The sequence below is a fragment of the Muntiacus reevesi genome, chromosome 7 (genome assembly GCF_963930625.1).
Source record: "Muntiacus reevesi chromosome 7, mMunRee1.1, whole genome shotgun sequence".
Lineage (NCBI taxonomy): Eukaryota > Metazoa > Chordata > Mammalia > Artiodactyla > Cervidae > Muntiacus > Muntiacus reevesi.
Window position 1 is genome coordinate 59,972,448 of NC_089255.1, and position 26,272 is coordinate 59,998,719.

The 26,272-nt window shown below is 36.3% G+C and overlaps 1 protein-coding gene across 2 annotated transcripts in view; it reads left to right on the forward strand.

The window, feature by feature from the left end:
- Positions 1-7,951: 7,951 nt before the first annotated feature.
- MYEF2 (myelin expression factor 2) overlaps positions 7,952-26,272 on the forward strand; it is a 34,012-nt gene continuing 15,691 nt past the window's right edge. The window contains exons 1-9 of one of the 2 annotated variants that reach the window (XM_065940023.1): positions 7,952-8,223; positions 13,745-13,953; positions 15,191-15,243; positions 16,422-16,429; positions 16,529-16,622; positions 19,932-20,123; positions 20,790-20,943; positions 21,478-21,527; positions 21,642-21,705. In XM_065940023.1, the coding sequence (XP_065796095.1) occupies positions 8,063-8,223; positions 13,745-13,953; positions 15,191-15,243; positions 16,422-16,429; positions 16,529-16,622; positions 19,932-20,123; positions 20,790-20,943; positions 21,478-21,527; positions 21,642-21,705 (985 nt within the window). In that variant the 5' untranslated portion in view covers positions 7,952-8,062. The remainder of the gene's footprint in view (positions 8,224-13,744; positions 13,954-15,190; positions 15,244-16,421; positions 16,430-16,528; positions 16,623-19,931; positions 20,124-20,789; positions 20,944-21,477; positions 21,528-21,641; positions 21,706-26,272) is intronic. The other variant, XM_065940024.1, reaches the window with a different exon arrangement.

A 26,272-nucleotide genomic window follows, 5' to 3' on the forward strand; every position in this document is an offset into this window, starting at 1 on the left:
AAAGAACTTATTAGGAAAGATTCTTCTAGCAATCCAAGTGTATTTATCCTTACAACTTCTTAGAGTTGTATCCTATGACCATTCCCAGTATTTCAGTTGTGCATACAGCTACTAGACAAAATTGTGATTCTGTCAGTACAAAAAAAATAAAAATAAAAATAAATAAATAAATAAAGAGGGAGACTGGATATCAGGCAGGAAACTTGTACTGTTCTACAGCAGACAGCATAGGAACAAAGAAAAACCAATGTAAAGAATGTCCTCAAGAAAAAGAAAAAATAAAGCTGTGTTTGTGTGACCACATTGTAGACTATTGAAGCAAACTGGTTTTTTAAAAAAAACCTTTTGAATATCAGGATTAAGTTTAGCTGTGCTTAATAGAAAGACTCCAAATAGTAGCATATTAATCAGGATAGAAGATTTCCTCCAGATGAAAACAAGCTTGAGGTAGGACTATGAGGTTGTTCATGGTGGCTTCATGGTGTCATCAGAGACCCTAATTCTATTTTAATGTTCTAGCAACTTTAGTACTTAGCTTTCAGTCATAAGATCACTTAATGGGCCATCATGGTTACCACTGCTACAGACATCGTTTGTCCATTACAAGCAGCAGCAAGAGGAGACAAGAGAGGACGACACTTTTCCAGTTAAGTCAGTCCCTTCTAAGGGACCTCCTCCTCAGTCACAACATTTCTGCTCATATCTTAATGGCCAGAACATAGACGTGTGGCCACGCACAGTGGCAAGTGAAGCTAGGAAATATGGACTTCTATAGTCACAATCATCTTAAATAAATTTCTATTATCAAATAAGAAGAGGAATATGGATTATTTTAGTTATTAAGTCTATCATTACCATTTACAGCAGCAGTCCCCAACCTTTTTGGCACCTGGGACAATTTTTCCACCAACAGGGGAGGGAGGGGGTGGTTCGGAAGGTAATGTGAGTGATGGGGAGTGATGGGGTGGGACAAATGAAGCTTTGTTCCCTCACATGCACTCACGTCCTGCTGTAGGGCCGGGTTCCTACCAGGCTGAGGACTGCTACCTGTCCGAGTCTCTGGGGTTGGTACCCATGATTTATAGGATTATATTCAAATATGCATAACAGTGTGTGGATTAGACCTTATTAGGCAACATTCTAAGAAATGTATTGTCCCTTCTAAATGTGGTAACTAAACATTGAAAATGACCTTGCTAAAAAGGGCAATTAAGTTAAAAACAATGTTTCCTATGCAATAATCATTTTCATGAATACTCCTTGAGCTGCTGCTGCTGCTGCTGCTGCTGCTAAGTCACTTCAGTCGTGTCCGACTCTGTGTGATCCCATAGACGGCAGCCCACCAGCTCCCCCGTCCCTCGGATTCTCCAGGCAAGAACACTGGAGTGGGTGGCCATTTCCTTCTCCAATGCGTGAAAGTGAAAAGTGAAAGTGAAGTCGCTCAGTTGTGTCTGACTCTTAGCGACCCCATGGACCACAGCCTACCAGGCTCCTCCGTCCATGGGATTTTCCAGGCAAGAGTACTGGAGTGGGGTGCCATTGCCTTGAGCTAGGATACCAAATTTGGAATAGTTAAAAATATTACCACATGGTATCCATGGCTTTGGACAGAGGAAACCTAATTCATGGACTTACAGAAGAGGAGGGATTAGCTATACCTATAGGAAGAAAGTAGGGCAGAACCCTTAGAAATTTGGTCTTCTGATCTTTCTTTTAATGGAGTTACTGGAAGGAGATTGAGGAAAAGGCATGGTGATTTAAGGAATTAGAAAGAAATCAACATGACATTGTAAAGCAATTTTCCTCCAAAAAAAAAAAAGACAGTGAAAAAAAATTGAGTCTCCAGTAAGTACCCAGGAATTAAAGGAGTGTTTAGTCTTCAAAGGAGAAAACTGTCCCAATATTGCTTACAAAATTCAAAAGTAAATCTGTTAATGGGCAATGATCTGAGCATTGTAAAGTGGAAAAATGAAAAATTATTAAAGGAATTCAAGCAACACTGTTGGTATTATCTGAATTATTTGAATAATTGAGGTGAAAATGGAACTCCTGCCTGGATTATTCAGATAACTGACTTAATTCTAAACTTCTCTTAACTAGTAGAGAACTTTCTTAAGTATGTAATTTCAGAATTATAAATGCTAAAAAAATTCTCCTAAGTTACCCAGAGTAATAGGAGAAGAAGAGAAGAAAAAGACAGAAAAAGAGTAAGCAGTTAATTGTCAGAATAAATCTATTCATTCAAGTGATAATAACCAATGTCTACTTTTTCATCACAGAATGAACTTCTATGGTGAAAAAGTGAACTATATATGTATTTCAAATATAACCTGCGATATTTTTTAGTTATAAATTCCTTTCTTAGTTTCAGTTTTCTAGAGTTGGGAAACAGTGGCTTCAAATTCAACCATTTAGTTTTGTAAAGCCAAATAAACTGACTTAAAAAACATACTATTTCTTTGACTTCATATTCTTGGTCTTTGCCTTCAGTACTTAAAGCCAAAAAAGAATGCTAGTGGCCACTCCATCCTCTTCTTTGGCAGCAGAACCATAGGCACAGTGAGCCCAGTTGCCAACATCCCTTACAGATGGGTGTGTCATGTTGTTATGAGTCCAAGCTCGCTCTGCTCGCCACAGGATAGGTGTCGAGGCAAGGAAGAGACTTTAATTAGGGAGCCGGCAGACCAACAAGATGGCAGGCTAGTGCCTCAAAATAACCATCTTCTTGGGGTCTGGATGCCAGGTTGCTTTATAGATGAGAGAGAAAGAAGCAATGAAGAACTAAAGTCAAAGGCAGAATAGAGAGGGAGATGCACTGGGGAAGCAAAGTGAAAGAGCTTTCAGTTTTGCAAAGCATCTCCAAGGGAATGTCCAGCCGTCAGGAGAAAAGGAAAGATATACCCATTTGAAAACAGAGTTCCAAAGAAAAGCAAGGAGAGATAAGAAAGCCTTCCTCAGTGATGAATACAAAGAAATAAAGGAAAATAATAGAATGGGAAAGGCTAGAGATCTCTTCAAGAAAATTAGAGATACCAAAGGAACATGTCATGCACAGATGGGCACAATAATGGACAGAAATGGTATGGACCTAACAGAAGCAGAAGATATTAAGAAGAGGTGGCAACAATACACAAAAGAACTATACAAAAAAGATCTTCATAACCTAGATAATCACGATGGTGTGATCACTCACCTAGAGCCAGACATCTTGGAATGTGAAGTCAAGTGGGCCTTAGGAAGCTTCACGAGGAACAAAGGTAGTGGAGGTGATGGAATTCCAATTGAGCTATTTCAAATCCTAAAAGATGATGCTGTTAAAGTGCTGCACTCAATATGCCAGCAAATTTGGAAAACTCAGCAGTGGCCACGGGACTGAAAAAGGTCAGTTTTCATTCCAATCCCCAAAAAAGGCAATGCCAAAGACTGCTCAAACTACCGCACAGTTGCACTCATCTCACACGCTAGTAAAGTAATGCTCAAAATTTTCCAAGCCAGGCTTAAACAGTACATGAACTGTGAACTTCCAGATGTTCAAACTGATTTTAGAAAAGGAAGAGGAACCAGAGATCAAATTGCCAATATTCGCTGGATCATCGAAAAAGCAAGATAGTTCCAGAAAAACATCTACTTCTGCTTTACTGACTATGCCAAAGCCTTTGACTGTGTGGATCACAACAAACTGTGGAAAATTCTTAAAGAGATGGGAATACCAGACCACTTTACCTGCCTCCTGAGAAATCTGTATGCAGGTCAAGAAGCAACAGTTAGAACTGGACATGGAACAACAGACTGGTTCCAAATGGGGAAGGGAGTACATCAAGGCTATATGTTGTCATCCTGCTTATTTAACTTATCTGCAGAGAACATCAAGCAAAATGTCAGACTGTTTGAAGCACAAGCTGGAATCAAGATTGCCGGGAGAAATATCAATACCCTCAGGTATGCAGATGACACCACTTATTGCAGAAAGTGAAGAAGAACTAAAGAGCCTCTTGATGAAAGTGAAAGAGGAGAGTGAAAAAGTTGGCTTAAAACTCAACATTCAGAAAACTAAGATCATGGCATCTGGTCCCATCACCTCATGGCAAATAGGTGGGAAACAATGGAAACATTGAGAGACTTTATTTATTTATTTATTTATTTATTTTGGCTCCCAAATCACTGCAGATGGTGACTGCAGCCATGAAATTAAAAGACACTTGCTCCTTGGAAGAAAAAGCATGACCAACCTACATAGCATGTTAAAAAGCAGAGACATTACTTTGTCAACAAAGGTCTGTCTAGTCAAGGCTATGGTTTTTCCAGTGGTCATGTACGAATGTGAGAGCTGGACTATGAGAAGGTTGGATGGCATCACCGAATCGATGGACATGACTTTGAGCAAGCTCCAGGAACTGGTGATGGACAGGGAAGCCTGGCATGCTGCGGTCCATGGGGTTGCAAAGAGTCGGACATGACTGAGCAACTGAACTGAACCGAATCTCTTCTTTTCACAGGTGAACAGGGACAAACTATCTCTCCATGAGCTGAACAAAGGCACTTTAGTTTAGCAGGGGGGCAGGGTCCACCAGACAAGCCATTGAGTATGATTATAATAATAAAAGCAAGTCATAGAAACAGTTTCCAACATGGAGTCAGAATTGGCTTTCTCCCTGCAATAATGTGACTAAGTTTTGACCTGTGAGTGGGAAGTGTTGTGTGAGACTTCTGAATAGGAGCCTTCTTTTCTGAACAGCTTCTTGCCTTCAATGCAGACAAGATACCTAGATCTCCAGTAGCCAGCTTGGGCCCTAGGGTGACCTTTAAAATGTTTGCCATACACTAGGGTGGTGAAAGGTCAAGACAGAAGAAACCTGTTCAGTTCAGTTGCTCAGTTTTGTCCGACTCTTTGCGACCCCATGGACTGCAGCACGCTAGGCCTCCCTGTCTGTCACCAACTCCCGGAGCTTGCTCAAACTTATGTCCATCGAGTCAGTGATGCCATCCAGCCATCTCATCCTCTGTCATCCCCTTTCCTCCTGCCTTCAGTCTTTCTCAGAATCAAGGCATTTTCCAATGAGTCAGTTCTTCACATCAAGTGGCCAAAGTATTGGAGTTTCAGCTTGAGCCTCAGTCCTTCTGATGAATAGTCAGGACTGATTTCGTTTAGGATTGACTGGTTGGATCTCCTTGTAGTCCAAGGGACTCTCAAGAGTCTTCTCCAACACCACAGTTTAAAGGCATCAATATCTCAGAAGAAACCTGAGTCCATGATAATTGTGGAGCAAGTATACCTGCTCTGGGTTGCCTTCCTCTACACTATTTTTACTTAAAAGAATAATAAGTTCTATCTTGTTTAAGACAGTATTATTTCTAGTCTCTGTTACTATCAACACAATTCCTAAATGATACACAAATTATTAGTTGAAAATATTTTGGAATTTTAGGATTAAATTTCCAGGTATGTGTAATATAATGGTTCTTTCCTAAATCTCCCTCTATCTCACCCTCTCTCTTTCTGCCACTCTATTACAAATACATTTCAATTTGTAAGAGAGAAAACTAGGTAGTTATGTGAGGTTGCATCAGTAATGCATTTTGTGCCATTGCAAAGGATCAATTTTGTAGTAGGAATTATGAGAAGATAAAAGCTAAATCATTACTCAAGATTTTTCAGTATGTGTATATGGACTTAAAAAAATAAATGTGGAAGGAAAATATAGAAATGGAATGTAGCAACAGTATGTTAGCAAATGTGCTTTTTAAATTTATTTTCACATTTTGCTAAGGTTAGAACAATATAATTGTAAGTGAGGGAGGAAAGATCAATCTATAGAGCAGTCAGATGAAATAGTAGTTATTCATGATTTTCTCTTCAGAAGCTGCCCCAGTTCTCTCCATCTTTTGAGATTCAGCTCTTCTACAAAGTTCTCACGGATCTCCCTATAGAAATTAACCTCTGCCATTTATGCATTCATCAGGACTAGAGTTAAATTACAGTAAGGGAGGTACGTGTCTTAGGTACATCATTTAAAGGATGCCAAAAAGCTCAGTAATCAAGATAAATATTTTAATGAAACATTTTAATTAGCACACTACAGTATGCAAGCCAGAGTCCTGATTTTGTAAATAAATTTTTAATTATACTTCATATTTGTCTCAATTACAGCACTCAAATAGTGCTTTTTATAAATGTTCTCCCCTCATAGGGAATAGGCTGTATCTATTTTTGTATTCCTCATGTTCTTACTACTTTGTTTTAAGCATAAAGTCCTCTTAAAAAATATTATACTGAATTTTTTGAGATTTTGCAAGAATATACTATACATGAGACTGCAGGTTTGTATTCATCTTAAATTCAATAACAGCCAAAGAATAACAGAGAGTGATGGATGTTTTGAAAGTATTTACAATTCAGTTCTATGAAAATCACTTGACTTTTCTTTGATTAAAACCCTGCTCAGCCTGGAGAGATAGGGAATTGTAATACTACTTTATATTCATATAACACTTCACCCTACATAAAGTGCTTTCTTTTAATCCTCATCTTACTCTTGCTAGGTAGGTATTATTATCCTTATTTATTATGGAAAGATTGAAAAGTTAAGTGACTAGTCCAAGGAGTTACAGGCAGATAGTGGCAGAGCAGGGTTTTTAACCCAGTTTTTTTTGTGTCAAATATGCAATGACTTCTGCTACTCCAAATACTAAATTTTGGAGAACTGACTGAGGAGAAACAATTCATGGAGTAACAACAGCCTGTGTTGTGTTTTTGAAACAATGTCAGTGGCACCCTAAACAGTAGTATTTTACCAAGTGTACACATATGATTAAAATTCTGATTTTTATGTGTGTGCATTTGATGAAGTAACTCCTCTGGCACAGGATTGGCTGTTTTATGGTATTTTTTAGTTGAAGGGAAAAAACCCTACACATTGAAATGTCAAGGAAATGGGGAAATTGAGGAAATTATGTATTACTTGAGTATTAGTTTCTAACTACAGCTTTACCGCTAATGTGTGCATGATATTTAGCAAAGCATGTAAAATCATACATGTTTGCTTCTTTAAGAAAAGAAAGCTTTGGTAAGGTCTTTGAACTTTTCAGCTGAAAAAGGTTATTTCAATGTGAAATATTATTATAGTACTCCCAAGTTAGAAGTTGATTAAGTTTAATGAGTTTCTTTTTCATACTTAGGGGGGAAAATACCTATGACTATATTTTAAAACTCCATACGGTAATTAAATTTGCTTGAGAACCTGTAACTGCTTCAAATCTAATTTCCATCAGCATATAATAAACACAACCAAAACCCCAAGTGTTCATTATTGGCTAGTCTAGTAGGTTTCTTATGAAAAGTATAGATTCTCTTCATTGATTTATGCCTGGAGAATTAAAAACTTTACGTCTTCCTTTTTGCCTTATTCCCTAGAACAACCAGAACTCAAAGGAATTCAAAACCATTCTTTCTGGTGAATTGCAACCAGTCATCAATGACTATTTATTGAATGTCCACAGGGTGCTTAGGCACTGAAGTAGCAAGTGATTTATTTGCATTATTCAAAGGATTTCTAAGGGGAGTCTGAAGATTAGCAGACGTTTTTAAAGATGCCAAGCGGTGTGTGCGTCTCTTATTTAAATTGCCCCTACGGGAAATGATTAGAATAGTCTAGGTTTCAGAGCCCTAGGGATTTCTAACACCCAGAGCCGACTTTTGTTAGTGAAGACCCCCCTGGGTGCCACAGGACTGAAGGGGCTGGGGCTCAGAACACTGCCCTACCACGGGCTTCAGGACGAATCAAGCCCTCCTTGGGCGGGAGCAGGACCGACTACGGCCATGGTGGCTCACACACGCCACCAACCCATCCTTCTACTCCCCTCCCCGCGCAGTCCCACTCCCTCCCCTCCACCAGCTCACACCATCTCTCAGTCTCCCAGCCGCGACTGGTTCTCGCGAGATCCGGGCAACTGAGCGCTCGGGGCCTTTTCAAATCGGGATCCGTTACCGCTTTGCCGGCCGCCGCCATTGTCGCGCTCGGAGCCCCTCGGCGCAGGCGGCGGAGGGGGAGGCCGTAGCGGCGGGATGGCTGACGCCGACAAGCCTGAGGTGCTTAGGGCCGCTGGCGACGACAGCCCGCATCGGCAGCCCTCGGAGCCGCCGGGCGAGCCCCGGCGAGAACCTCACCCGCCCGAGCAGGAGAAGCAGCCTCCGCAGCACAGCAGCAGCTCCAATGGCGTTAAAATGTATTGTCTTTTCCTCAGGGGACCGGGACGAGGTGGGGGGCGGGAGATCGACCTGGGGGCTGGGGGTGCCGAAGCCGGGGCTGAGCCTTGGCGGAGGATAACCGTCCCCGGGCCGTGGGCGGCGGGTTGGTGCAGGTGCAGTCGGCCCTCTCCCGGGCCCTCCCCGCCCGCACCGAACCGGGGGAACCCGGATGCGGGGCTGGGGGCTACCCTCTCCTGCTACTGACCCAAGACCGCGAGTCACCCCCTCTTCCCGGACTTCGGTTGGAGAACCCTTACACAAAACTCGGCGGTCGCCACGATTTGCAGGAAAATGGTACCCCCCTTTAAAGGCCAATAGTTAGTGTTCATCACTAGGGAGTAACTAGGGATGACATCATCGGACATTTCCTCTTAACCACCGAGAACGTTTGTAAAAGGAATATCCGCACCGCCCCCCCCCGCTCCCGCCCCATCTTCCCTGCCTTATTCTGAGCTTTATAAGTTCACTGTTGTTTTCTAAAGTGTGTATTCATTTCTTAACTGATCTGTATACCAAGAGGAAGTTTAGTAATGTGCTGTGAGACCGAATCCATTGTGTTATCCTTGAATTGGTGAGAGGTACTTTAAAAAGGAACGGTGCGTGGTGCCTTGCTCCGCCCCCTCCCTTACCGCTTCCCCCTGTTTGTCAGCCACACAGGCTTTTTTAAAAAAACTCAATGCGGGATGGTAGGATCTTAATTTTGGTAAAATAAGATAATTTTTTAGTTGAAGGAAACCCAGTACTTAAAACATTGCAGCTGTCATCAGTGCCGATGAAGAATGTGGTCGGTTCGAGTCATAATAATTTCCAGTTAAAAGGAAATGCTGTGCTTCCCTTTGTTCTTGTTATATAGAAAGAGTATGAAGTCAGACATTTCATCTGCACATGCCCAGCTCTTTAAACCTGAAGTTGAAAGTATGTTAATAATTTTGTGAAAACGCTACTAGAAAGGAGTGAAGATAATGTTCACACTAAAGTAGGAAAGATAAAGGTTCTTACTTTTCTTTTGTATAAGAATGTCTGTAACACTATGTAAGAACTGGACCAGTCTAAGGGTTGACTGCAGATGAAATAAAGTAGGTCTCCCAGCTCTGCTATGTACTCTTGCTCTCAGTTGGATTTGGATAGATTGGGCAGTATCTTCTAGGCAAAACAGAGCTGCGGGTATAGGAGATTTGACTTATCTCCTAGTGGAGTTTGTTCCTAGGTGGAACCTGGTGCACTTAGTAACTGAAGACCAAAAAAGTGAATGAAGCATTTTCTACCTTTCCTGAGAAATAAGAAGTACTTTGTTTTATCGTAATATGGGCCTGCCACCTCCTTATCAATAAGTACAACCTTGAAATATGGAGAGGAGCCCTACTGTACTTGGGTATGATTAGTATAATAGTCTTGTTACAGATAAAGCTGGTATCTGAACTTCCATGAGATCTAAAAGGCTCTAATCCCTTTTAAAGTCCCATGGGGGTGTAGCTAGACAGCAGAAGCAAGAAGTGGGGAAAGAATCACTTTCACTTCTTACTGAAGCAAAGGTGAAGAAATGTTACCAGTAAATACAAATGCAGATTCTTTTCATATTGCTTATAACTCATCTTTCTCCCTACCTCTTTTCCCAGTTGTGTAAAGAAACCAGTTTACTATCAGGGGTTTCTTGTACTGTCTGTTCCTTAAGAATGTAAACAGACCATCATGGATCACTTGGGCTTCCTAGGTGGCACAGTGGCAAAGAATCTGCCTACCAATGCAGGAGACCTGGGTGTTTGATCCGTGGGTTGAGAAGATCCTCTGGAGGAGGAAATGGCAACCAACTCCAGTATTCTTTTCTGGAAAACCACATGGACAGAGGAGCCTAATGGGCTACAGTCTATAGGATCACAAAGAATCAGACACTAAGTGAGCACATAGGCTTGGGTCACTCACATTAAGTAACTAGAGACATTTACCTACATCAGCCTAACAACCTTTTTGTTGTTAGGGCACCAACTGAAGTAGTCAACAACCCAACACATAAACCTTGAGTTGATTCACCATATATTCTTAATGATAAGAACTTGTAGCACTGATAAAAATGGCCACATATTGCCTTAAAGTGTATGCTGCTTAGAGGTAAACAGAGTGCTGTTCATCAAGACTGAAATGATTTTTACTGAGGCTAGTCAGTAGTAGGCTCAATAGTAATTGAGCACGGAGACACCTATGTCGACATCAGCTATGTCTTACTCCTCTTTGTATTTAAAAACGCCCAGTAAACATTTAAGAAATGCCAAAGTGAGCTTTCATATAATCATGAAACTCATGTACAGAGGATTTATTTGGCATGTTCACATCTTTTGACAGGAAATTAAAGATGTTTCCCTAGGTCTAGTCTTTTTCTTTATGCCAAAATGGTATACTAGTTCTCCTTTTCTTAAGTGAATGGGAGGAAAAATAGCAGTGTTGTTATAACTCTTCATTATTCGTGTGTGACTAACAACTTGGAGCATATGGAAATTGAGAGTTACATTATGATGCTTGTACAAAATACTAAGCATTGGTGCAAAGTGTAGTGTTGGAAGTAGAATAGTGTTTTTATCATATTAGGAGTAAAGAATGGAACTGGCTTAATTTTGGCATTATGCTTTCAAAGTCATATATTAAAACTAGGTCCTCATTTGATGTTGGATACTGCTTTTTCAGAAAGTGAAGTTATTTAGGTAGACGTAATTCAGTCTTAAGAGTAGATAATGTTTTTGTAACATAGAATCATCATAGTATTTCAAATACATTAAAAGGGAGATTTCTTAGATGAATAGTTTGGTAATTATTACATGGAATTCTGAATATAGTGCCAATAGTTGGATATTATGTAACACTTTGCCTTAAGAATTTTCACATATGTCTTTCCCATAGTGTATTTATGACATAGAAATGAGTTCAGAAATTGAGTAATTATAGTTCAGTTTCTTTTTTAAAATTTATTTGTATTTTACAGTGTTGCATTGATTTCTGTGATGCAACAGCATGAATCCACCAGAAGTATACGTGTATCCCCTCCCTCTTGAATGTTCCTCTCACCCCTCCCCTATTATTATAGTTCACTTTCTTAACGATCAGACCATACCTTTAGCAACTACAGTGATCTTACCTTCCATAGTAATCTTAATTTGTGCATTGTAGATGAGCAGTTTAGCAGTACCTTTAAGATGCCACTAATTGGGAAAAACATGGAACACCGTCTCTCCCTCTGGTAATCCCTTGAGCAGTAAAGAGCATATCCTTTACTACTCAAAAGTGAAAGTGAAAGTCCCTAGAGTCTGACTCTACTCAAGTGGGTAGCCTTTCCCTTCTCCAGGGGATCTTCACAACCCAGGGATTGAAGCCAGGTCTCCAGCAATGCAGGCAGATCCTTTACCATCTGAGCCACCAGGGAAACCCAAGAATACTGGAGTGTCTTGCCTGTCCCTTCCGCAGGGGATCTTCCTGATCCAGGAATCAAACTGGGGTCTCCTGCATTGCAGGTGAATTCTTTACCAACTGAGCTGTCAGGGAAGCCTTTACTACTCAAGGGATTATATTATTACTACTCAAAGGATTAGTAATAATGATCCTACATTATTGCTTTTTAGTGGAGTTGTCAGATTGTTGTAACTTTACAACATCCATGTAAGAATAAAAAAACATAATTCAGAACTTTGTGCAATTTTCATAATTGATTTTACTTCAGAAGAAAATGGCAGGGGAATGGGTATTTGGATAGGGACTATATAGCTGTCTGCTCACCTGAACAGAAACTTACTTTAAAAATACTTGTTGAATTCAGACTATATAAATAGGTTCTTTGGGGGATGGAAAGAAGGATTTGTTCTTGTATCTGATGTACCCGGGAAACAGGGTCCTCTGTGGCTTTTGACTGCTTGCTGCCATTTATAGGAGTGCCACTCTGTTTAGACAGGTAAGTACTTGCTAGAGTACAGTTGAGGAGATCACTTCCAGGCATGCCATTTCTAATGAGGGAAGATGTTGATAGTGAAGGTGTCCCTGTCTAGGTCTGAAGAGGTGGCAACGCATATTTGGCCCTAATGTGTCTTCCTTGATTTTTAGCAGTTTTTCTGGCAGATAGTAGCATCATCTGTGCTCAGATGAGTATGGTTTCTTAATTAACTATTTGTTCAAAAATGAACATTTGTCAAGCACGTGTTACTATCACTGCAGATGGTTTTTGTTCTCTAGCATTTTACATACTGTACACATGGCTGGGTTGTTTCCTGCTCAGAAAAACAGTTATCTGAAAAGTTTGATGTATTGTGGAACAAGTGACTACAATTAGAGGTGTGTGTGAAGTACTGCAGTGTATTAATCACACAGTTGCTTGGTTTAGAAGTTAATATGGAGCCTGGATTATGAAACCTGATTGGTTGTCAGGATAATCCAGGAAACCTAGGGCATCATTCTCAGAGATTTTTCTTAGTATATGTTTGTGAAAAATTGCTTTCAAATCGAAGTTTTAATTAAATACTTTTAAGTTCAGTCGGATAATTGGTGACTTAAAAGAAATCTATTGTTACTTCTTAACTGTTAAAGATTGCTTTTGAAAAGTAAATTACATTTTTAAAATGTATATCCAAATTTTTATCTTTAGGATTTACTTTAAGTGTTAACTTACATGTTACAAATGCTTGGTGAATAGCATCATGTAATTGAAATGTGATTACAGTCTTTTAAATGTTTTTCCAGTTAGGGCCTCATTAAAAAGTAGATTTATACATTTCTGGTTCATGTTGCATTTAAGTACTGCTTCTCTCCTCCATCCCATCCCAGCTGTTATAGATATTACTCTTAATAAAAATGGCTCGATTCTGTGAAATACCCTATCCTAATTTATAGGTTAAAACAGAAATACTGAACATGAAAATAATAGGATACCTTATCAGGTTGGTCAAAACTGTGAAGAGACAAAAATTATGAGAGTCATATGGGGAGTGTATAGATACAGATACAGTTGTGTTTTGATTATGTTTTTAAGCAATGGAGGAGAAAAATTCTGGGAGGAAACTGTTAACCTTTAAGATATGAACTTTTTCAGTGTGTCATTTTGTAAATTAAGTTTTTAGAGTTCTGCATGAGGCCCAGAAAGTTAATTCTCCATTAATGGTGGGAGTTTTAATATACTCTAGGAATAAAATCACCCATTTCCCCCTCTTGTTAGGTTCTAAAACATTTATTAAGTAGTATGATGGGAAAAACTGGGTTTGTTTGAATGCTGCAGCTATTTAATATGGAAAAAAGAAGGGCTGTTAATTGAGAACTTTGGTAATATGCTGAAATCATTGCTTTGAAAAGACATTGATTGGGCAATTTCAAAGCCAGTAGTTGACCCTCCAGCTGCTTTCCTTAGGTCTAACTTAGGGGAGAATTTTCTGAAGTGATAAATGTGAAATACTTATTTTAACATAGACTTCCACTATTGGAAGCACCACTGAAGTTTTCTTTTTGTTGTTCTGTTTTGTTTTTAATTCGCAGAGAGAATGATGAATCAGTCAAAGAAGAGAAATCTGAATTAAAAGAAAAATCTACAGGGAATAAGAAGGCCAATAGATTCCATCCTTATTCAAAAGATAAGAATTCAGGCACTGGAGAAAAGAAGGGTCCAAATCGTAACAGAGTTTTTATTAGCAACATCCCATATGACATGAAATGGCAAGCTATTAAAGATCTAATGAGAGAAAAAGGTAACTATTTTTTGATAAACTCACTGTTGGATAATCTTCCTTTAGAATGGGGAGGGAGATAAGCAGACTTTTTTCATTCCTCTTGGCCACACAGACTCAAAAGATTGATTTTTATTTATTTCTTGACACATAAATTAATCTTTTCCTCTTCTTTCACTTGGTACAATTTCATTACAAGGTAGTATGGATAAATGAAGTTTTTTTTTTTTTTTGCCATGTTAGTGGGGAAGGAGCGAGCCAACATATGCATGCCACCAAGAATTTTGTTAAAAGTGATTGCTTTGTCTAGTTGAAGTTTTTATAGATTTTTTAAAGGACTATTGCATTAGGTAAGCAATACATTTAGTGTGTTAAAGTATGAATAATAAGGTCTGATTATTTCTTTTTCCAAAAGCTGTTTTGTTATTATCTTGGTGGAGTCTGGAATCTGGCTGTGGAATTCATTTTGTTTGCATTGTCATGAATGCCATGATGCTGTCTCTGCAGTTCTATATTAAAATTGCGTTACTGCTGTTGCAGTTTTGTTTTCAGAATAACCTGAAAACCTTCATTTTATATATATGGTTTGTTTTGGGGAAAAATCATTTTAATACTTGATCTTGTAAAAGTTAGTTTTGTTATCTCTTGAAAAATTGAGTTTCAATAGTCCTGCAAACTATGTACTTGGTTTTGAGGCTGATCTAATAAATAAAAAAAATTTTTTTGCATTGGTGTATCTGTTGTAAGGTGACAACTATTTGATTGGTTTTATTCACTGACTTTATTTAGAAAGTGTGTGGCTTGCTGTGAAGCATGACTTGTAAATTTAGTTTACTGACGGCAAACATGATTTGAAGACATTCAGGTAGAAAGTCACCTTAAAACAGCTGTTGTGTGTAGGCGACCAAAGTTATTTGAAAAGTGCTAATGTTGATGTTTTTAATATGATAGGCTAAGGGACCTTTTGTATGTATATGTGCATTTGTTCACCAACTATATCATGCTGGCCAAAATATGATCTGTAGCATGAATTAGGTTAATATGGTTGTTAGCTTTTTTAGAGAATGTGGATGATGTACATTTCTGAAAATTAGTTAAATTTACATAGCCATTGACAGGAGGTATGTTGGTCTGGTTTTGATTGTTGGTGAATAATAGGTGCTTTTCTGTAGAGTTGTGCACAGGTGTGCAGTAAAGCAAGATACTGGTGTTTAAATGTATTGTTTCTTGGTATCTTCCTTTTGTATGTCTTATGTAGTTGGTGAGGTTACATACGTGGAGCTCTTTAAGGATGCGGAAGGAAAATCAAGGGTAAGTGCTGTGGGCAATAATCTGCTTGAGGTTTAAAAGTTCCTCAGCAGTTTACTTTTTGTATAATACTTGTACCAATTTTTGGAAACTTAAGTTTCATTTTGTTTTACTCTATTATGAAAGATTTGAGGCTTTATACTAGCAAGTCTGACATACAAACCAACCTAGCTGCCTTGAAGAGGTGGGTTTTGAAAATGCTCATAAAGGGCATTCACTTTTCTAATGCTCAAAGGTAATGCTTCTTAGCCAATAGATTTTAATACAGGATTTTTTTGTTGTTGTGTTCTGATGTCTTCAAGGATATTTTAAAAGTCACTGAATTGATAATATTTCCTCAGAGTTCCACGAGAGGCCTGTAGCTTAAAGGTGTTATTTCAGAATGTATGTTTGAAACTTGCACTGAAGAGCTTAATTTGGTAGCCTACAGGACTACATAAAAGGCAGTGCTCTGACTAATTGGATGAATATAAAAACATTGATGATTAAATTGACAGAGAAGGAATTGGTTGATTTTTATTTTTAGCAACAAAAGCAACATATTGAAGAATATAATGGAAACCTTTTAAAAAATGTTTAATTATATTAGCAAAAGCCAGTTGGGTGCATGAGAAATAAAACTTATGTAATCACATTCGAAGGGCACTTTGAATAATAATTATGACAAGGAACTATTTAAAAAATGATTCTACTACTTTGTTTCTTTAGCATAAATTTTTTAAAACATAGTTACAACTGGATGTTATTAAATTGTGTGCAGCCAGTTTTCTTTGAGAACTTTATAAAAATAAAATTGGAAAATTTACTTTAAAACTATTTGTACACCATACATTTTTCAAAAATACATATAACAATGTAAGGACAGGTATTTGAGAGCCTTCAGTTATTTCCTTGATTGAATTTGTGCAATGACATTGCTTTAGTTTTAAAGAACAGTCATCTAAAAGTAAAAATGTGCTTCTTAGATGCTAGATTCTACAGTCTTAAATGGATAGATCTAAAAATTTATAGGAAATTTGCGGTCATTTGCCTGTTATTTTCTGGAGGTGTAAAAGACAGAGTGATTGATTGCATTATCAATTGTTTTAATAATTTAAATGTTAGAATCTATCGTTAACTTCATCTACTGATCCAAAACTTTTTTTTCTTTTGCATATATTGACAAATCTACCTGGATGTAGGGTTGTGGGTAAGAATTTTTTTTTAGTATCTTAAGTGAAATTTAAATTTATGATTGGAAAAAAATCTTAGTACATAAACATTTCCTATAAATTTTTTTCCCATTAAGTGTGGTTGAATTCAAAGATGAAGAATTTGTCAAGAAAGCACTAGAGACAATGAACAAATATGACCTTAGTGGAAGACCATTGAATATTAAAGAGGTAAGATTTCTTGTATTAATTTAAACATTTGAATAAAAGGACATGACTTCTTTGGATTTTCATGTGGTAATGTTATTTATCTGATTACAACCTTTTTTTTTAAAGCATAGATGCTTATTAAAGTGTTATATAATTGATGACAGTTTTGCTTGTACATGATTTCATATTTGCTCTTAAGCAATAACCTATGTATTTGATTTGTCACCAGTTATTATAAGCATAGTGTATGACTTGTAAAAATTATAGGGTACAGAAATTTAAAGAGGGTAAACTTCAGATGCTGACTTTGTTTGGTATAAACGCTTTCAGTTTTCAGATTGTGTTGTCAGATTTGAAAAATATTGTAAGTATTCTTGTAGTTGATAAAGTTTACTTCATAATTCAAATACCTTATAGATTTAAATGAAATTGATACTCACTTTTAATAAAATTAACCTGAAACTATCCCTGTTTAAAACTTAAGAAAAGTTATAAATCTATTAGTGAAATATATAACCAGAACTTATATACAAGTGGAGATGTTTAGATGCCTCCCCTAAAATGAAGATGTTCACTTTGTGTGAAGCAGTGTAAATATGTTGACAAAAGAATGATCAGAAAATAAAATGAAAAACTGTTTACAGTTAGCTATTAAATTAACCTTGAAAATGGCTCCTTTGAATAGAAATCATTTTCATGTCTCTCTTTAGTTCATATTGTTAATCTTACCTAAATAGTTTGATCACACACCACTTAGGAGTATATCCTTTTTAAAGTCTGTAATAAGAAACAACAGAGGATATAATCTTGGGATGCTGAAGAGTTTCCACCAACATGGATACAAATCATTGTGAAACAGTACTGTCAGTCACAATTTAATGTAGTATGATGTTGGTTTGAGTCCCAGCTCTATCATTTTCTAGCTGTGTGACAAGTTAACTGTAATAATAATTTTGACACTGTTGTTATTGCTGCACAAGGTGGGAGTGTAACTTGGTCCTTGGTCTTGTGTTCCTGGAAATGAGATGAAAAATATCTTGAAATTAAAGGCCATGCTGCCAGCAAATAAAAGTATCCCGTATCCCTTTATTGGAGTCAGCTTCTGAGTTTCTCTAATTCTGTTTGAGCCTAGGGGTTTTTCATTTTTGTTGTTAATATTTTTACTGAGAAGTAGAAAATTGGTAGAGGAAGTTTAGACTCTAGTAAGCTGTGCCATTTATTTGGTATTAAATAATTTTCACGCATAAGCCAGGGCCAATTTTTTAGAAATGTGTTGATACCCTAATAATTTCCCATAAGGAAGTAACATTTGTAGAACAACCACCATATAGGAAATTATTATTTTGAGGATCATGACTTGCTTTTTTATGATGTTTCCTATTCCTCTTCAAAAGACAAGTATTACAGGGAATTCTCTGGTGGTCCAGTAGTTAGGACTCTGTGTTCTCACTGCCAAGGGCTGGGGTTCAATTCCTGGTCCAGGAACTAAGATCTCACAAGCCCCACAGTGGGGCCAAAAAAAAAAAAAAAAAAAGACAAGTATTATAGGTTCTGTGTTTGTTTTGTTATTTTTTTTAACTGGGAACAAAGCCCATACTGTTTCTGTTCTTTTAAGTTTTAGTGCATTGTAGATCCTTGGTAATATTTCAGAGACCCTATAACAGATTTATGTGATCCAAGGTGATATGGAGTACTTCTTGTTTTTAACTTCCTAAAGAGAAGAATGATTGCGTTGGCTGAGCTAAATGATGAGGTGTTCTTTATTCAGTTAACTTTTCTGGATTATTATCTCTAAAGGTTCCTTTCTTGAAATTATATGATTTTCATATGGGTGGCTAGGATCATTGCCGAGAAATACTAGTTTGAATCTAGGGAAAAATATATTTCCAGTGTTCATTAACAGATATTAGAATTACATTTTAAAATTTACTTAAATGTGCTTAGTAGCAGTTGTAAACTTACAGGCCCTCTCATAGCAAAAGTAGACAGTGACAGACAGACACCTAATGGGAACGGAGGACTAAAAACCATGCTGTATAGTAGTTGGTTTTACATAAGTTGTAATATATATATGCTTTATGATATGTGTGTATTTTGTGTGTATATGTTTATATGTATGTCATATAATAAAAATGAAAATATAGCAATATGCTTTATTAGCATTAAGATGTTAAGGAGAAACCAACTATCTTAATGGCTCATGAAGCATTTCCCCTGCTAAGTCCTCCTCCTTCCACCATGGGTAACCACTATTCTCAGTTTTGTATTTGTGCAAGTTTTTGAAACCTTAGGCCTGAAGCATTTATTTATTAATTTGGAAAGTTATGTAGCATTCTTCAGAACACTTCTTTGCTTTTGTATTTCTTTTTATTTCTCCATCACGATGGAATACATTGAATGCCAGAATACCTTTATTCTTACATTCACTTCACCTTCTGTTCTCTTAGCTTTCCTATAAAATTTATTAAAGTCACCCAATTCTAATTCTTTTCATTAGAATTCCCTGACCAGGACCAGCAGAGTAGAGTGTAGATGGTTACATGAATCGTAATCATTTGGTGTTGCAGATAGTAGTAGTCTGTGCGTTTATGTGATTTTTGTTTTTGTACTCTACTGAGATAAGTGAGAAGTATGTTTAAGCTTGCCTTTTTTTTGTTTTGTTTAAAGGCAGAATATTTCTCTTAAAAGTTAATGAACTAAAGAAAACAAAACCAAACAATGTTTAGTACCATTCTTTACTTGGTACTTAGCCTTTCTTTATCTTCCTCTTCCCTCCATCTCAAATTGTAATCATTGTTGAGGTTGGAAAGTGTATAATTCTCTTTTGTTCAGGAATAAAATTTGCAAATTGTAACAGTTCCCCTCTACCCCAGTATTTCTGGGTTTTGTAACAGTTTGTTCTGCTGTTGAAAGCTTTGAGGTAATGTGAATTTGACATTGCTTTGGGTATATAGTGGTGAGGATTCATCATTACTGCATTTTGAAAAGGAAAGAGTCACAGTAAGTATCTGTTCCTCTTTGAGTTATTTGTATGTGTATGTGCCATATATTTGTATACCTGTGTGAGGACAAAATTAAACTAATTTCAAGTTCTTAAGTGACTTTAGTGATTGGAAAGAGGTATTTAATTGACATCCCTGGAGACTGAAATCTTTTGTCTGTCCACAGGTTTTTATGGGACTGGATTCTCTGGATGAGAAAAAAGTTCACTCAAGAGGGCCAGTAATTTGAGCCAGTTTGGATAGCTGCTGTAGAACTTGAAGTTGTTATTTTAGTGGTATAGATTTACTGATGTATATAGTGGCATTTAACATTCACTATATGTTATAGGATCCTGATGGAGAAAATGCTCGTAGGGCATTGCAACGAACAGGAGGATCATTTCCAGGAGGACATGTACCCGATATGGGATCGGGATTGATGAATTTACCACCTTCCATTCTCAATAATCCAAACATTCCTCCTGAGGTTATCAGTAATTTGCAGGCTGGTAGACTTGGTTCCACAATTTTTGTTGCTAATGTAAGTTTAAGCTTTACTCTAAAATTTTGCCATTCAGATATTTAGTTCTAATCATGAGATTATTAGATGAATGGGTTACAGGTTTATAAAACATTTTACTTGTTTTTAACTAAAGCGAAACAGTAATTATTATAAACTCAAACCCAATTTGAGTCCATAAATACAAGGTTAAAGTGTAAACACAAGTATTTAGGATTTTTGAAAATAGAACTGTGGAATTTATAAACAAACAGTTCTTGATATTATGTACTATTATTGTATGTGATTTTAGTCATATTGGTTAAGTGGATTTCTTTTAGATTTGATATTTGTGAATGTGCATGTTGTTGGTTTGTCTTAAGCTTTTGAAAGTCAGTGATATCAATCATACTTTCCAAAATCTGAATTTCTGTCAGTAAAAATAGATATGAAAGTTTCAAATGTACAAAACAGGACTGAGCAGCACTGAGAGGCTGTTTTGAGAATTTAAAAAAATCAAGGGTAAGGAACAACATAGATGTTGCTTACTGATCTTTAACAACTTAAGATGTTTCTATTTGATACTGTTGATACACTGTTTTACAAGAATTAGAATTCTTTATGTTTTTGAGAATTTAGAAATGATTTGTATTATTTTAAGTGGGGAGAGGGGTTAATAGGTTTGTAACTATATGATTTTATATTAAGCTTGACTTCAAAGTTGGTTGGAAGAAGCTAAAGGAAGTGTTCAGCATAGCTGGAACTGTAAAGCGGGCAGATATTAAAGAAGACAAAGATGGCAAGAGCAGAGGAATGGGCACAGTCACTTTTGAACAAGCAATTGAAGCAGTTCAAGCTATTTGTATCCTGATTTGCACTTTAGTGTTGTTTAATAAGGTTGAAGTTTGATACCATTTTGTGGGGATCATGGAATTTAAGGTTGCCTTACTTAGAAATGTGTGTTAGAATTTGGTCTCCAGTGCATAAAACCTTTATTATGTCCAAGTACTAAAGTCACTCTTAAAACTTGAATTAGCCATATTATACAGGCCTGGTATTAACTTTTTCCTACTTTCTCTTCCTACTACAACTAATTGTATATATGTTGTTGACAGTAATGTATCTCATTGTACATTAACATAGTCGCTTTAAATGATGCCTAGTTAGTTTTCTCTTTTCAGTAGCTGAATTTTTTATAAAATAAAACTATAAAGCAAAGAATTGAAGCTTTTCTTTGAGTATGTGGAAGAGACTAATACAAATAAGTAAAATATTAAAAGATGTTGATTAAAATATTAGGGGTAGTTTGATGCTAAATATGATTATTAAAAATGTGTTTGTGTTCAGGTATAATTTCATAGTTGTCCTAACTGGCTTTCCTTGACTGAACCAACAGCTATGTTCAATGGGCAGTTTTTGTTTGATAGACCTATGCATGTGAAAATGGTGAGTTCCTATATATCACTTCAACTCTCCAACCTCAAATTTTATCTGCTTTCTTCTATGTTAGAGATCTTTTAAGTTAAATATTAACCATATAATAAACTTTTTTGCAATTAGGATGACAAGTCTGTCCCTCATGAAGACTACCGTTCACATGACAGTAAAACACCACAGTTACCACGTAAGTAAAGTTGTTATTAGAAGTAATACAGACTATTCTTTTCAGTTTTGTTATATGCTAAACAAAACTGTTTTTGTGCTTGCATCCCTAGTTGCCCACCGTTTGGTGTTTTGAGTTATGGAGCTAGTTTGTCATAATTGATTAGAAAGACTGAGAAGATAAATATGTGCCACTTTTTTTTTTCTTTTTGTAGTTTTTCCTGATTATAAAAGCAGTATATACTAAAAAGTTTGTTAAGGCCTTTTGTGGGTGGGGGGAAAGTCTTTGTAATTTTATTATCCATAAATAACCTCCATTATAACATTTTTGTGAATTTGCTTCCAGTGTTTCCTTTTTCCCCCAATTATTTTTATTAGTTCGAGGCTAATTACTTTACAATATTGTAGTGCTTTTTGCCATACATTGACATGAATCAGCCATGGATTTACATGTGTTCCCCATCCTGATCCCCACTCCCACCTCCCTCCCCATCCTATCCCACTGGGTCTTCTCAGTGCACCAGCCCTGAGCACTTGTCTCATGCATCCAACCTGGGCTGGTTATCTGTTTCACACTTGATAATATACATGTTTCAATGCTATTCTCTCAGATCATCCCACTCTCGCCTTCTCCCACAGAGTCCAAAAGTTTGTGCTATACATCTGTGTCTCTTTTTCTGTCCTGCATATAGGATTATTGTTACTATCTTTTTAAATTCCATATATATGCGGTAGTATACTGTATTGGTGTTTATCTTTCTGGCTTACTTCACTCTGTATAATGGGCTCCAGTTTCATCCATCTCATTAGAACTGATTCAAATGTATTCTTTTTAATGGCTGAGTAATATTCCATTGTGTATATGTACCATAGCTTTCTTATCCACTCGTCTGCTGATGGGCATCTAGGTTGCTTCCATGTCCTGGCTATTATAAACAGTGCTGTGATGAACATTGGGGTACACGTGTTTCTTTCATATCTGGTTTCCTCAGTGTGTATGCCCAGGAGTGGGATTGCTGGGTCATATGGTAGTTCTATTTCCAGTTTTTTAAGGAATCTCCACACTGTTCTCCACAGTGGCTGTGCTAGTTTGCATTCCCACCAACAGTGTAAGAGGGTTCCCTTTTCTCCACACCGTCTCCAGCATTTATTGCTTGTAGACTTTTGGATAGGAGCCATCCTGACTGGCGTGTAATGGTACCTCATTGTGGTTTTGATTTGCATTTCTCTGATGATGAGTGATGTTGAGCATCTTCTCATGTGTTTGTTAGCCATCTGTATTTCTTCTTTGGAGAAATGTTGTTTAGTTCTTTGGCCCATTTTTTGATTGGGTCATTTATTTTTCTGGAATTGAGCTTCAGGAGTTGCTTGTATATTTTTGAGATTAATCCTTTGTCTGTTTCTTCATTTGCTATTATTTTCTCCCATTCTAAAGGCTGTCTTTTCACTTTGCTTATAGTTTCCTTTGTTGTGCAAAAGCTTTTAAGTTTGATTAGGTCCCATTTGTTTATTTTTGGTTTTCTTTGCAGTATTCTGGGAGGTGGGTCATAGAGGATCTTGCTGTGATTTATGTCAGAGAGTGTTTTGCCTGTGTTCTTCTCTAGGAGTTTTATAGTTTCTGGTCTTACATTTAGATCTTTAATCCATTTTGAGTTTATTTTTGTGTATGGTGTTAGAAAGTGTTTGAGTTTCATTCTTTTACAAGTGGTTGACCAGTTTTCCCAGCACCGCTTGTTAAAAAGGTTGTCTTTTTTCCTTTGTATATTCTTGCCTCCTTTGTCAAAGATAAGGTGTCCATAGGTTCGTGGATTTATCTCTGGCCTTTCTATTCTGTTCCATTGATCTATATTTCTGTCTTTGTGCTAGTCCCATACTGTCTTGATGACTATGGCTTTGTAGTATAGTCTGAAGTCAGGCAGGTTGATTCCTCCAGTTCCATTCTTCTTTCTCAAGATTGCTTTGGCTATTCAAGGTTTTTGTATTTTCATACAAATTGTGAAATTATTTGTTCTAGTTCTGTGAAGAATACTGTTGGTAGCTTGATAGGGATTGCATTGAAATCTATAGATTGCTTTGGGTGATATAGTCATTTTCACAATATTGATTCTTCCAATCCATGAACACGGTATATTTCTCCATCTATTTGTGTCCTCTTTAATTTCTTTCATCAGTGTTTTATAGTTTTCTATGTATAGGTCTTTTGTTTCCTTAGGTAGATATACTCCTAAGTATTTTATTCTTTTTATTGCAATGATGAATAGTATTGTTTCCTTATTTTCCCTTTCTGTTTTCTCATTGTTAGTGTATAGGGATGCAAGGGGTTTGTGTGTGTTAATTTTATCCAGTGTTTCCTTATATGTGTATTTTTTTTTACATAGTTGAGAACTACCACATAAATAATTTTCTATTTTTTTTTTGTTTAGCATTAGAATGTAAGCACTATTCTTTGTTATAAATTCTTTCTAAAATTTTTTTATTGGCTATTAATCTATCATATGGATGCTCCATAACTATTTCAGTGTTACATGTATTTTAGGTATGTTAACTTTTTTTCCTTTAATCACCAACAGAGTTTTCCCTTTTTCTTTCTTTTTGTATATAAGTTTTTGGTATGTTTTTGGTTATTTCCTTAGGATAGATACCTTGAAGTAGATTTATAGGTTTTAAAGTGATGAGTATTATCAAATTATTTTCCAAAGGATTATAAAACAGCAATATAATATACTTAACACCTGTGTCTCAATGCTCAGTCTTCAAAATGAGGATGTTTATGGTATCTACTTCATGGATTGGCATGAGTATTGTATGAGTTAATATATAATATGTGTAAAGTGCATAGAATTGTTCTGGCATAATGTAGCTATTATAGACTATATTTGTTTTAGGTGATTTTTCTTTAAAATAACATTTTATGTATAAAGATTGTCCTTCCTTACCACCTCCCACTAGATAACCTTACCTAGAGGAAACAACTTGTAGATAAAATGATAAACACTGTATCCATATTTTAATAATTTGATTACATATTTATGCATCCATAAACATTATATGAAATTGTTTTGCTGGATTCAAAATTTGGTGTGAGTGAAATTATATTATTCATATTTTTCTGCAACTTTCTGTTTTTGGTTTAACATTGTTTTTGAGATTTCATGTGTATTGAAAAATTGTAGCTCTAATCCCTTCACTTCAGTTGCTAATGCCACATTTTGTAAACATATGTGTGTGTGTGTTTTAGGTTATTCTAATTTTTCTCTTATAAGAAACAATAGTACTTTCAGGAGTATTTGTTTTCTTTCCCTGAGAATACTGTTCTCTCAACATTGGCTAGAACTTATTTGTAAAACTAGCCCTGGTGTATATTGTTTAGGGGAAGATTTTTACTTATTTACTTTATTTACTATTATTTATATACTATTATTTACTATATTTACTGTTGCTTCTTGAGTCCATTGTGGTAATTTCTATTTTTCTGAGAATTTTACCATTATTGTTCATTTTCATATTTGTTGGCATAAAATAGTCTCTTTCAATTTGTGCCACAGCTATAGTTCTGTCATTTTTAAACTCCAAAGGTTTGCAGTTTCTCTGTTTTTCTTAGTCAGTTTTGCTTGGAGATTTGTCAATTTTATCAATGCTTTTGAAGAAGTAAATTCTGTTTTTTATATCTTAATTTATGCTCTTAGTTTTATTTCCTTTTCTATTTGTTTGGGTTTAGTCTTTTATTTTTGTCCTAACTTCTTAAGTTGAATATGTACTTCACTAATTTGCAGCCTCTTTTTTTAAATATAAGTAGTTATGACTATCAATTTGGCCACTATATACAAGTTGTGCTAGAGTGTCTTTATTGTGATTTAATTTTTATTAAATTACCGTTATGATTTTTTCCTAAGTCATCTATTTTTGAATTTCCAAATGTATAGGTTTTTTCTTACTCATTTCTAACTTAATGTGGCTATAGATGTATGATTATGATTCTTTGGAATTAATTAGTTAATTTGGACATTTTATTGTGGCCTAATATATGATACATTTTAATAAATATTCCAAGTGTTCAGTATACTGTTCTATGTGTGTTGTGTGTGTGTGTGCATGTTCAGTTGCTCTGTCGTGTCTGCCTCTTTGTGACCCCGATGGCCTGTAGCCCTCCAGGCTCCTCTATCCATGGAATTTTCCAGTCAAGAATACTGCTGTGTTTGCCATTTCTTATTCCAGAGGATCTTCCCGACCCAGGGATGGAACCTGGATCTCTTGGGTCTCCTGGATTGGCAAGTGAATTCTTTACCACTAGTGCCACCTGGAAAGCCCTGTGTCCATTAAGTCAAGTTTGTCAATCATTTAAATTACACCTTTGCTAGTAATTTTGTCTGCTTGTGCTATCAATTACTGAGATATATTTATGGTAAAATCCTGTGCTATTAAGGTGAATTTGTCTGCTTTTTCTTATTTTTACTTTATTTCAAAACTAATTCAGTAGATGCATATAAGTATAGAACTGATACATTTTCCTAGTGAGTTAAGATTTTATCGTTGTAGAGCGATTTCATATTTAGTAAATGCCTCTAAGTCTTTTGTCTAATAGTAATGTA